At 34.4% G+C, this 15,609-nt stretch overlaps 1 protein-coding gene across 1 annotated transcript; it reads right to left on the reverse strand.

Moving 5' to 3' along the window:
- Positions 1 to 623: 623 nt before the first annotated feature.
- On the reverse strand, positions 624 to 15,213 carry Ltn1 (E3 ubiquitin-protein ligase listerin). Its single transcript, XM_081993138.1, has 19 exons — positions 15,039 to 15,213; positions 13,683 to 13,877; positions 13,352 to 13,618; positions 12,696 to 13,160; positions 11,075 to 11,262; positions 10,313 to 11,021; positions 8,268 to 8,472; positions 7,684 to 8,180; positions 7,313 to 7,594; positions 7,095 to 7,256; positions 5,068 to 5,246; positions 4,838 to 5,009; positions 2,343 to 2,508; positions 1,868 to 2,216; positions 1,668 to 1,811; positions 1,256 to 1,613; positions 1,019 to 1,207; positions 797 to 964; positions 624 to 744 (listed from the first exon to the last, which is right to left on the reverse strand). Exons 1-19 carry the CDS (start codon positions 15,075 to 15,077, stop codon positions 685 to 687), a joined length of 4,794 nt encoding a protein of 1,597 aa, XP_081849264.1. The 5' UTR covers positions 15,078 to 15,213; the 3' UTR covers positions 624 to 684.
- Between the last annotated feature and the right edge of the window lie 396 nt (positions 15,214 to 15,609).

The following is a 15,609-nucleotide window of genomic DNA, read 5'->3' on the forward strand; positions in this document are numbered from 1 at the left end:
ATCCTCATTAAATTTCCTATTCAATAACATAAAAAAATACTACAAAATTTGGTACAGTAAGGGAGAAAAGCGGTGTCAAAGTTTGAACTGCCAAAAACACAGTTTGAAAGGATAGTCAGGGACAAAATCGTCTGTAAAACCGATTTGGAGTAAGAAAATGACTGTTTTAAGCAAATTTTTGAAATCCTCATTAAACTTCCTATCTGATAACATAAAACAACACTACAAAATTTAATACAGTCAGGGGAATAATGGGTGTCAAAGTTGAACTGCTAGTAACACCGTTTGAATAAACAATGACGGACAAAATCGCTTGTAAAACCCATTTGGAGTAAGAAAATTACTGTTTTAAGTACATTTTTGGAATCCTCATTAAATTTGCTATTCAATAACATAAAAAAAAATACTTGACCAATCACAAACCACAAATAGTGCTGCAATTTACGCAAATTTTCCACATGTGGACTATTTGACTGTTATTGAAAATGTTTAACTGATCCTGTAATTCTTATCAATTTAAAAATAATGTCTACAAGGTTGCCACATTAAAACTAAAACACCCTACATGACATTGGTGATTCACTGCACTTGCTCCACTCGGTATAAGTTGGATTAAGCCAAGATTCTAACAATTAAGTTATACTTTATTCCATGTATAAATTATACAGTATTTAACAAAAATAATTAAAATAAATTTCTACATATAGGACAACTGCTTTTGTTGCTCGTGCTGAACCATTTGTACTGAAAACGCAAGTTATAAAGTAAATGAAATAAACGCCAGAATTGTACTTACCAAGCATACAGAGTGGAACTTCTTTTTACAAGTTCGACAGCTAACTTTAGGCATCTGGTAGGTGCCCAAGTGAAGTACAGAGTAGCAAATGAAACACTCTTCCACCCCCTCAAATTTCTTATCAAGGCTTGCGTTCCATATGGTCAGACCATCCCATATTTTACCATTCTAGAAGAATAATACTTGCAAACATGAGTTTTGAACATTTATTTAAGTAGTTACCTCGTGAAGAACGCATTTTTTAAACTGTAGTAACCAGTTTTTTTGCGAGGTACCGCTAATTTGTCTTTCGCAAATGATATCCGGACTTCCCAGTGGATAGTTGGGCGGTAAAATTACGGTCAGTTCCATTTGTGCCTCGTCAACTGCGTAAACTGCATGAATTTCCCTAACGCTTGGCAGGATTTTTACCTAAATTATAATTATTAACAATAAGAAAATTAAAAACGCAAGTCCAACCTTTAAGTTTTTAAAACCGCTCTGATGTTGCATAACCTCATTCAGTTCCGAGCTGCATATTAATGGTGACACAAAGAATACGGTAATCTTCTCAACCAATTGGGACGTTTTCACATCCAAGACATTCCACCACTGTCTGATCAGAGCGGGAAATTGCTCTAAAGCCGATCTGAACAAATAGCAGGCAAAATGTTCAATAACGTCACTCCCGTAATGTCCTTCGTAGCCAATCCGATCGACAGGATTATTTGAAAACATACTAGACAAAGCTGAATCTTTTGTGTCTTCTTTTAAGAGCGTCCCAACTGGCATTAATGTGAATAGAGTGACTAGAAATTCCTGTGACAAAGAGCCATCCCTACAAACACTCAATGTTAACTTTAGAAAAAAATAATGTGCGCTGTCGGCGTACTTTAGCCAATCTGAATACTGAAATCGCAATTCAGCCGGTGCATCGTCAAAAAATCTTATAACCACATCCCACAATAGTAAATAAGCAAATGTGTAGGTGAAGGAATCGTATGATGTTTCAAACATACAGCTGTTTTCGCCAATTCTGAAACATTACAATAAATCACTTCCATTCTAAAATAGAAACAGCAAACTACTAACTTAAAGTCGCCAAGCATACTGTTAACGATATCCTGAAAGTTAAGTAGTGTCTTTTTGAATTGTTCGAAAATTAGTCCGTTTTTATGCGGCGCAGAGCTGTTCACGGCCTCCCCGTCAATTTTGACTAGTCCGGGTGTCAAAACCAGCAACATTTTGTATCCCCACAATTGCAACACTGTAATACGGTTAGTAACCAGAGCGTTGGATGCTTTTAAAAATACACTCCACTTAGGTGACAGGCTGCTCTTTTTGAAAATTAGATCGGTTCTGAAGTAGTCCACAATTTGTCCGAAACGTTGCATAAATGGAAGGTTTAAACTTGGATCTGTTTCAAGACTGTTGAAGTGCTCTAAAAGTATACACCCTAATTACCAACTTAAGCCCCATTTGCAGCTGACACTAGTTAGGTTAGGTTAGGTAAACTCTAAAGACTAGACTAGTTCAAATTGCCGTTTAATCATCAAATATGATTTACCTGCTGCAAACAACCACAATTTGGTTAAATTAGCGTGGACGTTCTCAATGAGAACGTCTTCCCACTCTTGGACCCTACTGGATTCTTCGTTAGCTTCTTTCAATGTTGCTATTTTGTTGCACGTCGCCTGGTATAAAGTTGTCAAAGCAGTCACGATTCGCTGATACTTAAAAACAAGCAAAAAAAGTCAGACAGCTTAATTATTACAAATACAATAGAAAATTGTAATGTTTTTACAGAGTCACACAAAATTGACGTTAATTACACTAAAAATAATTATACAGGGTGGTCCAGTTTTAAATGTTAATAATTCACCATTGCATGGCCCATTAAAAAATAAGTTTTCCTAAAAAATGCTTCCATAGAAAAATACAGTCCTTCAAATTTCAATTTAAAAAATCGGTTTTTTGTCATAACTGTCAGACCGTTGTAGCAATTTTCATCAAATTTGGAATAAGCACTTATGAAATTAATACTTATTATGAATGCCGTTTGCCAAAATTCTCCAGTAGCGTAGATACAGAAAGATGGTTTTAATGTTTCTGCCTGATTCTCTACGTCACTGGATATTTTTCAAAAATTTCAGTTTTTTTTACTTTACTTGTCCAATTTGCCAAAATAAGTACCTCTTATAAAATTCTGATTTGAAGCTTCGTTTACGAGATAATTGAGTTATTACGTTCAAAGACCCTAAATCAACCCAACTTAACTTAAAAATTGTCTTGAAAACAGTGAAAATTTACTTAAGAAACCTTAAAAAATGTCTTTGTAACACTTCATTCAATAAGTCCCGGGACCAACTAAGAAAAACAATTATTTTTCATGAAATTCGTCTTTATTCATCAATATAGTTCCCTTCTAGAGTGATACAATCATTCCAACGATTTTCCAACTTTTCTATACCATGCTTATAGAACGATTTTTCCTTGGCCTCAAAATACGCTTCAGTTTCAGCGATGACTTCCTCATTTGATTGATATTTCTTTCCCAGGAGCATTTTTTTGAGGTCTGAAAACAGCCAGTAGTCGCTGGGGGCCAGGTCTGGACTATACGGTGGGTGGGGAAGCAATTCGAAACCCAATTCGTTGAATTTGACCTTCGTTTTTATGGACTTGTGACACGCTGCATTGTCTTGATGAAAGAGAATCTTTTTCTTCTTCATATGGGGCAGTTTTAGTGCGATTTCATCCTTCAATCGGTCCAATAATGCACAATAATAGTCGCTGTTGATTGTTTTTCCCTTTTCCAAATAGTCAATGAACAATATACCGTGTGTATCCCAGAATACAAAGGCCATAACCTTGTCAGCCGATTGGTGCGTTTTTGGTCGCTTTGGACGGCTTTCGCCGGGTCCAGTCCACTCAGATGACTGCCGTTTTGATTCAGGTGTGTAGTGGTGGATCCAGGTTTCGTCCATGGTCACATATCGACGCAAAAAATCCTTTTTATTACGGTTAAACAGCTCCAAACAGCGCTCTGAATCATTAATTCGTTGTTGTTTTTGGTCAATAGTGAGCACTCGCGGCACCCATTTCGAAAGCAGCTTTCGCATACCCAAATGTTCATGCAAAATTGTTAACACACTACCTTCTGATATCTTTGAGGCCTCAGCTATCTCACTCACTTTCAGTTTACGATCAGACAATATCATTTTGTGGATTTTTTTGATGTTTTCTGGAACAACAGCCGAATTTGGGCGTCCAGACCGTTCAGCGTCATTTGTGTCTGTACGACCTTGTTTAAAATCAGCAAACCACCTACAAATCGTTGTTTTCGATGGAGAAGAGCCCCCTAACATTTTTCAAGCCATTGTTCTGTTTGGACGGTGTTTTTTCCCATCAGGAAACAGTGTTTAATCAGCACACGAAAATCACTTTTTTCCATGTTTTAAAAAAACTCAAAAGTTGTTCACTTTAAAAAATTCTCACAAACAAAATATTGGAGGGAATGAGCTCAGGATTTGACAGCTGTCGTTTGAAAGATGGTACTTCAAGGGAAAAATATAAAAATGCGATTTGTAGTGCCACCTGTGGGTTAGTCCCGGGACTTATTGAATGATGTTTTAGATATAAGGGAATGGTTTTCATTTTTTCGCCTTATTTTCTACGTCACTAGACATATCTTATATAATTAGCGCCAATATACAAATCGACAAATTGGAAATCCTGCAAGTCGACGAATAGTCACACGAATAGATCACGATAATCATAAATGCGAAATTATCCGCCGAATAGGACTGGGTTGGGCCGCATTTGGTAAACTCAAAGACACGTTTAGGAATGGAGACTGAGAGAGGACAAGAGAAGAAGAGGTAGATCGCCAACCTGAGAAGACTGTCTAGAAACTGGATGAACGCTGTTCCAAGTAGAAACAAAAAGAGTTTAACTTTCATCATCAATCTAAAGTTTTTCCAACTTTTGCCAAACCTTTCGAAATATAAGTAATGCTAAATAGACTAAACAAAAAGTCTAATCCACTAAAAAAAATAAACTTACTTGGTAATGATTAATCATCTGACGTGCATGCTGGAGACAACTACTCGCCCAGGAATCCATAGACAAAACGATAAGATCCCAATAATTGGTGGTCAAATCACAAGTTTCCATTAGAGTAATACATTTTTCTATTGCATCTATAATTTCACCACCTTTTTCCCATGAAATGGTACTGTAATAACAACAGTGTAACAGATTAAAAAGCTGCCTTCAAAAAATCGTTCACTCACCAATCTTTGTAGGAAAACTGATCCAAATTGCTTTGCCGAACCTTCTCAATGTCCTGCACTAAAGACATAGCGTATTGTCCTGGTTCTACATCGTTCGCTTTAGTAAAAGTTTGTTTTAAGTGCAAAGTACCGATTGAATTGACATTTTCTGTAGTTGCGGCCTCTGGGGTAATGTTAATCTAGAAAAATGGAACAAAAATCAGTATGGAAGTAGTAATTATTCTTGTTAGTGGCTTTTCTGCTTTTAAAAAAATTATAACCAAGTTATTTTCATTTATCTATTTGGAAAATAATAATTCGGCTAGTTTTCCGATTTAAGCTTACGATCTCAGCTATCTTTTCATTTTAATCGTCAACTGTCAAATAAATTAAATTGAGTGGATTTATGAATATCTTGAAAACGGTTATAGAAACAGGTTTGGTTAAATAAGAGAAAAGTTGCAGAAATAGGAAAAAAATTACTTGATAAAATGGCATTTAGAAAACATTAATTTTTTGCTTTTGAAAGGAACTTACTAATAATAGAAAGTAATTTAAATACTAAAAATCAAAAAAGCTGTTGTTTAATGTACCACCACAGTTGAATTACACATTTGAATAAAACATATCAATTCTACTAAAATAGATATAAAACAGCTGAAAACACCAATTTTGACAATACAAAAGGCTAAATAAGTATGTCAAAGCAGCCAGGAAGCTTTAACATAAATTTTTGACAACCTAAGGCCAGTAAGACAACTTAAAGATTGAATTTTATCAAGTAAAATTCAGTACAAACATGGCAAGGCTGTAAATGAGCTTCAAGATTAATTTTTTGACATTCTGGACACAGTAAGTAAGTTTCAAAGCAGTTAAAAACGTTCAAGATCATAATTTGACATTTTGAAGAATCTTAGAAAGCTTTAAACATTAATTTTGATAAAGGCAGTAAGAAAGTGTCAAAATAGCAGTCAATAACATCAAAAGTTGATATTCTGAAGAATCTAAGACATCATTGCTTAAAGAAGAAGAGCTTGAATATCAATTTTTGTCAACCTGAGGTCAGCAATAAGACTTACAAAAAAAAAGTTTTGACAATTTGAATATTTAATAAATGTAACAACCAAAAATGTGACAATTAAAATAAGGTTAGGTTAGGGTGACGTGATTTTAGTAAATTCGTTCTTGGAACGGTATTAAAATCAAAGTTACCAAATGATGAAACAGTGCACGTTCATGCTTCATAGCATTTTTAAATCCTTGGTTTGTCAGTGATTATTACTTTCAATGAAAATTGCAAAAACACGTGGTTAACCAATTAACACAAGCTGTTGAAAACAATTTTTCTCCATTATCTAAGTAAAAACTTAAAAAAATACCCAAAAAAAAATCACAAATGATTTTTAACACAGTTGATGAAAAATTAAGATAAGAATGTGTAAGTTATTTTTCTTCAACTTCCAGTAAAGTAAACTTGCGGAAATAGGAAAAAAATTACTTAATAAATGGCATTTGGAAAACATTTTTGAGACTAATTTTTTTTTTTTCAGTTTTTGAGATATTTTGAAAAAAGTTTACCTTTTCTGACGTTTCGAAACTAATGACATTTGAAGTTTTCTTCGACTTTGTCTGGATCATTAATTTTTAATAGTTTTCCCTTTTCATCGTTGAATTCCTATTAATAGCATTGAAATTGTCATGATTTATAATGTTATCATTGCTTTTCCTTAGTTTTCGGTTTCGATTCCAAAGTTGAAAGAAAGTTACTAATAATAGAAAGTAATTTAAATATTAAAAACAGTTTTTTAATGTACCACCACAGTTTATTTGATTAAAACATATCAATTCAACTAAAAACCGTGACATTGAATTAAAAGCAAAGTGTCTATGACCGACGAGACAATAATAATTATTATATCTACCCTTGACCTTCTAATTCGATCAACGCCAATAAAAACGGTGTAAAAACAATTTGTTAAGTTGACTCATTTAAAAAATTTAAAAAACAGTTTTTATCGGGCTGGGGTTTATTGAAAAAAATAGCTCACCTTCTTTAGTGCTAGACACCACAACCAGCCTTGTTCTGATGCCTTTTCAAGCAGTAGTTTCTTGGTTTTTTGTACATTATCGCTTCCAGCCTGTCTTAATATCTCCAATGTTGTATTCTCAGACAAGTTCTGGTAGTACAACAGCTCATTGTAGTTCTTTATCTATACAAACAAGTCAATAAACACAATGTTACATTTAATGGAAATAAGTAACTCACTATGTTGAAATGTCCTAAAAACGTCTCGTTTACTGCATTCGTATAAATTATTTCAGAGAGTTTTTCGGCTTTATCAAACGCGTCCAAGGCCAAACTTTGACTAGGAAGGGGTTTTTCATCTTTATCATCCGGATTTTCATCTTTACTCAAACTAGTGTTCAGCATTTCTATTACTAAAAAGCTGTAAGTAAAATATTTCAAAAGGTCTTTGTCACTAATAGAACTTTTGACGGTGATTTTATCGTTTGGACTTGCTAATGTTCCTTTTACGTATTCGGCCATCTGAAAATAAAACTAAATTAGTTAGTTCATTGTCACTGTATAAATATTGATTGTAAAAAGAACGAAATTGTAAATTGATTTTCACTTACCTTACAGAATTGAACAACACTCTTCTTTGTCCAAGTTATCATTTGAGCGGGATATTCAATCAGCCAAGTTAACAACCACGGACGACAATCATACACTGTTCTAATTAAATCTGCGATAGGTTCCTTCAAAATACCAAATTTATTTGTGGTTTTCTGAATTATTGCATTGCTGAGCGCTTCGTAGAGGCAGTTTATGAACTTTTCTAGTAACGAAAGCCCGTCAGATTCCGATAAACTTGGTAAAATATTGGATAACGATTTTTTCCAAGCCTCTCGAACGTTTTCCTTTTCAGTTCGGTTATCATCGTTGGATTGGCAGGACAGAGCAAATAGTGAAAGCAGTAGATGGTCTCCATGGGTTAAGAGGCTATTTGGAGTGTAAACTAGCTTGCACACGTCTGAAGCCAGCTTGTAGATACTTGGATTGTTGCTCGAAAGTGTAATTGTTGATATTTTTTCAATTATTTGGTCAATAACTGTGTTGTTCAGTAAAAAGTCTGAAATAAAGTTAATAAATGCATAAGTTGTACATAAATCTCACAGTGATAAATTAAGTTAGTTTACAACATTCAAAAGAAACGTACTTTCTTGGGCTGTTTCAGTTAAAGCAGCTTTCAACAAAGCAGACTCTTCAACACTGTATTGTTCAGAAACACATTGGTCAACGATGTTCACGAAATGACGACCTATTGCATCTCCTTTAAGCCATTTTTGAACTACTGGGTCGGTATTATGAGGAGGTGATAGGGCGTTCAATAACGACATAGAAATGCATTCTGATTGAGTAACCTAAAATTTATTCCAGTTAAAACAAGCTACCCTTAATAATTTAAAAATTGTCGGGGGCAATACCACAAGAGCTCAGATTTAGCCGGATAATTTTTGTGCTTGTCTTAGAACACTTTCTTTGTGGTGTAACTGCACGAGACCTGTTGTAACTAAATCACGAGAGCGCAGCTCGAGTGATTTTGCCAAACAGGTCGAGTTTTGTACCATAAAGAAAGTATGAGAAGACAAGCGGAAAAATTATCCTGTTCAAAATCTGAGCTCGAATGGTATTTGATAAGACAATTCCATGAATATAATCAATAATATAATAAGACTGCTACTGTCTTGTACTGGCAGAAATACATTTTTCTGGTTCTTTTGATTTTCTACAGTAGAACTCTAGCCGAAGCGAGCCATAACCAAAACAATACGAACAAACATCAAAATTGACAGTGCCAGCAAAAACCTCAAGGTGAGACATTGCAACAATAGAAGTGTAGTGAAAATCCGTGGAAACGATGAAATCAACAGCAAAATTTATCCGATTTTTTTATCCGCTAGCAAACTCTCTTCCTTCCTTATTAGCCGATAGCAAACCGTGTTTTGATGACGTATATATGGCATTTTTTGTACATGAGTGGAATTGTCGGGGGTAATTGCACAAGTGCATAAAAATTACCGATAATTTTGCATGAAAACTTGTTATCTCTTAACTGCATGAGTTTATTTTCATATTTTTTTGGCGAAAGAGCCCGACACCGAAGGTGGAGGGCTTTTTTAGAAAAAAATATGAAAATGACCGAATGCAGTTTGCAAAGATAACAAGTTTGAACGCAGAATTATCAGGTCATTTTTAAGGCACGAATGTAATTTTGGGGAATATTTCCCGAATAAAGAAAATGTTTTGGTTTTGCTGCAACTATAGATTGCTCAATGGAGCTCAATGAACAAGTTCCAAACCGTTCATTAATTTATTGTTGACATCGCGTTTGACATTGTTTGGTTATAAAAAGTCAAAAAACTGCGCAAAGACAACAATTAGTATACTAGCAATAGGCTCTACAACAATGCAGTCGTTATAGATACGTACAGTGCAATTATCGAAATGCAATTATCACTTTAGAATGCAATTATCGCTGTCATTCTGGTGAAAATGCACTGCTCATATGGGACATTTAACACATGAGGGAAATATTCGGGGGCAATACCACAAGAGCTCAGATTTAGCCGGATAATTTTTGTGCTTGTCTTAGAACACTTTCTTTTTGGTGTAACTGCACGAGACCTGTTGTAACTAAATCACGAGAGCGTAGCTCGAGTGATTTTGGCAAACAGGTCGAGTTTTGTACCATAAAGAAAGTATGAGAAGACAAGCGGAAAAATTATCCTGTTCAAAATCTGAGCTCGAATGGTATTTGATAAGACAATTCCATGAATAATCAATAATATAATTAGACTGCGACTTTCTTGTACTGGCAGAAATAAATTTTTCTGGTTCTTTTGATTTTCTGCAGTAGAACTCTAACGGAAGCGAGCCATAACCAAAACAATACGAACAAACATCAAAATTGACAGTGCCAGCAAAAATCTCAAGGTGAGACATTGCAACAATAGAAGTGTAGTGAAAATCCGTGGAAACGATGAAATCAACAGCAAAATTTATCCGATTTTTTTATCCGCTAGCAAACTCTCTTCCTTCCTTATTAGCCGATAGCAAACCGTGTTTTGATGACGTATATATGGCATTTTTTGTACATGAGTGGAATTGTCATGTTTATAAAGAAAATTCAAAGTTATATTTCAAGGGACCGACCGGTTAAATCTCTTCACTATTCCGATATTATAATAGAAATAAACTTACCTTCAACAAATCGTTCAATACAGTTTCCTTTTCATTGTCGTTCAACTCGTCCAGCAGTAAAAACACTAAATCCACCACGCTTTTGCAAAACGTCTCGTCAGAGAACAACCAAGTGGCAAACAGTTTCGAATAAATGTCCATCATCTGAAAGTCTACAGTTTCGCTTTTACATTGCTCCTGAAGGGCACGAAAAAACTGACTCTTCCCGAAACCTTTTATTAGTGTAACAAACGACTCGATTATCTCTTTTGCCACTGAGACTTGACCGGATTTGGTATAAGAATTGTACCAGTTTAACGCAATTTTCAGTAACTCGTTTGAGAAGCCGTCGTGTTGGTCGGCGGTGTTTTTGAGAGCGAGAATAAGATTAACTAGTTTATGAAACATTAGAGCCTGATGGACGTATGGAATATTAATCAAGCCCCGGTCGAGCATCTCCTTCAGCTGATCCAAAAATATTTTTATCACTTCTTGATTTTCTTGTTTCCGCAAATTTGAAATTAAAACTGCGATCTGCGCAAAAATTACTCGGTACAAAGCGGCTTCTTTAGAGAAACACCACTCGATGCAATTAAATAGAGGCGTAAAAATCCGGTTGTACAGGTCTGGATTGGTAATGTTTTTTATAGCAAACTGTAGACATTCCATAAACGCCATGGAGATTACTTTAGTTTCCTGTACTGAACCTACTACTTGCTTTGATTTCAGCCTGGAAATATCTCATTGAGTTATGCAATTAGTGTCTTAAAAACAGTGCTTTACCCTGTGAGAAAGCAGTTAAAGAATGACAGATAAAATGTCTTGTCTGTCTGTACCACTGGTAATAAGTGGGACAGCAACAGTACTAGATTCGGGTAAATTATGGATGCATTTCCACATCCTCCTTGCTTTAGAACGCTTAATAGTTTTGGGATGAATAACTGCTCAGTATTAATGTGATTCCACCAATCCTAAAAGGAAATACTTCATCAACAAAAACTACAGTAGTTTAATTAATATAGTATTAAAAATGCAGGTACTAGCCAATTAAAACAGTGAAAATTTTTTCAGAAAAATTGAAAAATCTGAAAATTCTTAAATAATTCGTTTTTTACATTTTTGTACTATTAACTTGAAGGTATTTAGGCGGTTGAGGTTAATTTTGAAAATAAAAAATGTTTACTTGAAATTTCTTGACAATTCTAGTTTTTAATTTTTTAAAGTTAAACGGTGCGTGGTACCGAAAAAGTGTATAGAACGTAAAAGTATTGTATTGTATCCCATCGAGGTGCATTTGTCGTAAAAATTTCATTTTTTTTTTTCCTTTAACCTGAAACGTTCCAGAGATATTGAGCAAAAACTGCAAAAAACGAAAGTCAACTTTGACGCCCTCTAGCGGCTAAACGGGACAACATAGTCGTGCCCGCTCAAGGTCACGTGATAGCCCCATTTATTAGCTTTCTTTTGTTATACGGTGTGTTTATACAGGGTGTTTCAAAAAAAGCGTTATGGACGATTTTCTGGAAAAGTGCACACAAATTTCGCTCAAATTGGGAATTTCTACTTCAAGGAGGGTGGTCAAAGTAAGGCTGCTAGAGCAAAAACAATTGAATATCGGTACAAACATTTTACCTTTTTGGGACACCCTGTATACTGATTTCCAAAAATGGAAATTTTCCGACTCGGAAATACTACCATAAACGCTGATAAAATAATGTGATGTAAGTTGTATTTTTGTTGGTATTTTAAAATGAATTTACCTTACAAACATGTAACCATCTAACCCATGTGAAAAACCAAAACATGAAACGTTGAAACTTAAATAGTTGCCTAGCAGTCAGAATGCACATAACCATTTTATTAGTTACTTTGTAAGAGCCAACTTTTTAGTTATAATACACTTATTGATTGTACAATACAACTTGGCTTTTTCATTCAAAAGTAACAATTTTCAGTAAAAAAATTGTTATGTTTATGTTTTATCATTTGCATGTTGTTATTAAACAGAGACAGGGAGGTCAAACTCATTATATAATGAGTTTGACCTCCCTGTATAAAGACAACAGTACTTAAAGAAAGCGCATTTTAAAAAACTGCTTTGAGATAGTGAATTAAAATTGAAAAATGCCAGTTTCAAATAAATGTTCAGATACCATCAAATGCCCCACAATCTCCTCAGGAGGAATATAAAAAACAGTATATTTTTTATTCCTCTTGTATGCTTCCCTCAGTAGTATTCTTTTGCTGTGTACTTAGAATAATATTAGATCAAAAAATAGAACCTCAACATTTTCTTGTTGCACCCTCTATTAACCAAGAATCTTTTAATATTGTAAGTGTTCAGTGTTTCAAAAAGTGACTCTGTGGCTATTCCTTCTAAAAATAATAATAAAGTTGCACTTACCACTTTGGTGCAAGCCAAAAGAAGACAATCCCACACATGCGGAATTACTAGAGCGTCTTGATCTTCCAAGTTATTTAAAATGGCCGAAAACACTTGGCTTTCCTTGCCATTCAACAAATAAACAGCATTTTGTAACGTCACGGACAAAACTTGAAACCAAGACCCCCTAATCAAGCCCACTTTACTCTGGGAGAGTTTCCAAAATTTCTTGTTGGACCAAATTTCGTGGTTTAAATTCAGGCACTCCGTGACTTTTTTCTCGGGGACCTCTTTTAAGTACTTAGCGTATCCTTGCAGGGACGATATGATCATTCTTTCGTATCTAGCTTCGGCTTCTTGTGGAGACAATTGGCTTGATGAAACAGTTTGGGCAGTTTGCACTAACAAACTGTTGTGGATGTAGTCAATGATTTCTTGGTGGCAGAAAATGACTGCCTCTTTAAATTTTACTGGTGAAAATGTGTCCTAGAAATTTAATTAAGTTCAAGTAGGTTTTAACTACAAGGTGTCCCAAAATATAACAGCAAATCTATTAAATTTAAGTAGAAGAAAAAAAAGATAGTCAGTCCTCTGCAAGTAAAGTGTATTAAAAACTCTTATCTAAATCCTAGAAGAAAGAACTCTTATAGGACACCCTGTACATTAAAACTACCTACTTTAAAAGCTTTTGTTGCTGCAGCGGCAGCTGGTGGATAGTTATCATACTGTGAAATGTACCAAGAAGCCATTAGTTGTTTTAAAAATGGCGCTATTTCCCGTTTGGCTTTCTGCACTATAATGCAATGAGCATTCTGAGCGGCCTCTCTAACTCGGTTATCAGGATGTATTACTAAAACACTGTAAAACCTTGTCCAAGTTGCCAGCAATGTCTTAATAGTGTCTGGTTCAGCATCTTGCAGTAATTCAGCAAACTCTTGCAACCCCTGAATGTTTAAAAATATAAATTCACAACACTCTAAATAAAGGCCTGCTCTAGCTATTGTGTACCTTCAGTTTAGTTGTGCAATCTTTCTTAGAGACTTTTTTCAGTACAAATTGGAAATTGCTGTCAAGATTTTTGTCCAGCTCATCTATAGGACTGATGGCAAAAGATGACAGTCCAGTCGGTTTTGGACCAGCAAATCCAGAAAATTGCGGTAAAGTAGAATGAAGCATAGCCGCGCTTCGTCCACTATTTGAAGGCTATAAAAAATACTTCTATATTTCTGTAAAAGTTACTTAAGACTTTAACCAAAAAAATCAGGTGTGCCACTTTTATTGTTTTGTAAAGCAGTAATAAAATTTATAATTTAAGTTTTTTTTAATTACAAGAATAATAATCCACACACCAGTTACATTCATACACAAGTTCTTAGATTATAATAATTTAAAAATGCTGAGAATGATAGCTCTTAAGAAGTGTAGTGTATACAAGATGAAAATAAATAAATGAAACCAAAATTAAGGCTAATTTCTTGAAATTTGGTAAAAAAACCTTCCTTACGATTTTGCAATTATTTATTTACATCCTGCTTATCATTCTTATAAGATGTACATTTTTAAGTTCTCAAACTACTAAATATGGTTTACTTGACAGGACAGGAAAAGTTTACACTGCATTTAAAAGATTATTAGAAAACTGCAGACTTTTTCTATCTATGCACACAAAGATTCAACTTGCATGCAAGTTGATGTTTACAGGTGCAAATTGAATTTACTTGCACACCAGTTTTTAGTGTGGCAAGTAAATCTATGCTTGTGTAAATTATCCTTAAATTACAGACAATTAAGAAATTTTCCATCACAAAACCAACAGAAAAAAAGATTCTAGTAAAATATTAATTATTTTTCAACTAGGACAATAACACAGGTTAAGTAGGTTCTTCTAGGTCTAAAAGTTCTGTGATCTAAACAGTTCTGAATATTAATGTATCTTTTGTAGGTAAAGTTACATTTTACCTACAAAAGACCTGAATGTATGCACAGGAGTAGTGGGTAAGTAGTAAAAATTTCATATTACAAATGATTTAAACATTGCAGCCAACCTATTCTATACCACTAAATTTAGGCAATTTGTAATTAAGCAAGAAACTTGTATTCTAACATTGTTAAATCATGTTGAAATTTTGAACCTATTTAGGTAAGAACAATATAAAAAATATGGCATATTTTGCAAGGGCTCTACATTATGAATATATCTAAACATTCCCATGTACAATATGTTGTGAGCCAAAGATTGTGATAATATAATAGTTAATGGGCACTGTTTTATCATTTAGGAGAAATGCCATGTAAACCAGATGGTTGGGAAATCAAATTAAACTGTAAAATAAGAAAAATATGTTTATAAGCTAAATCACTTACTCTAACATTGTTTCTGGTCCTGTTTTGTTTACCACCCATAATTTGCTTGATGTCGTCTTAAAAGTCTTGAAAAATAAAACGCAAATATTGAATAAAACTCTTTTTTTAAATGTATTTTTTCTAAAATCACAAACAAAACAAATTGTTAAGCTCAATGAAACTATAACCTCAACAAATTACATGGACTAGTCCGGTTGACTTATAACAGCTGACAGCTGCCAAAAACCATTATCGACCGAATAAATCAAAAAAATGTATTTCTTTTTTACATTTCCATTTAATTCATTGCTCATCAACAGGTATTTGACAACAATTGGGTTTCTGTATTATTATTTCCGCAATTTGGTGCTGTGTCTGCCTGGTACAATCAGTTTTCTGAAGCAAATCAACTTATAGTGTCATATCGATATTTGAGCCCATCACTAGAAAAACAACGCACTCGTTCCTGCATCGTTCCATTCGTTGATCTGGTGCGGCGTTGCCACAGTCACGAAAAATAATTCTTTCAGGGAAATTTTAGTATACGAGTAGATCGGGTAGGGTTAGAAAGGGGGGACGATGAGACGGGCCA

The sequence above is a fragment of the Ips typographus genome, linkage group LG1, assembly GCF_016097725.1.
Source record: "Ips typographus isolate SLU linkage group LG1, UJ_Ityp_2.0, whole genome shotgun sequence".
NCBI lineage: Eukaryota > Metazoa > Arthropoda > Insecta > Coleoptera > Curculionidae > Ips > Ips typographus.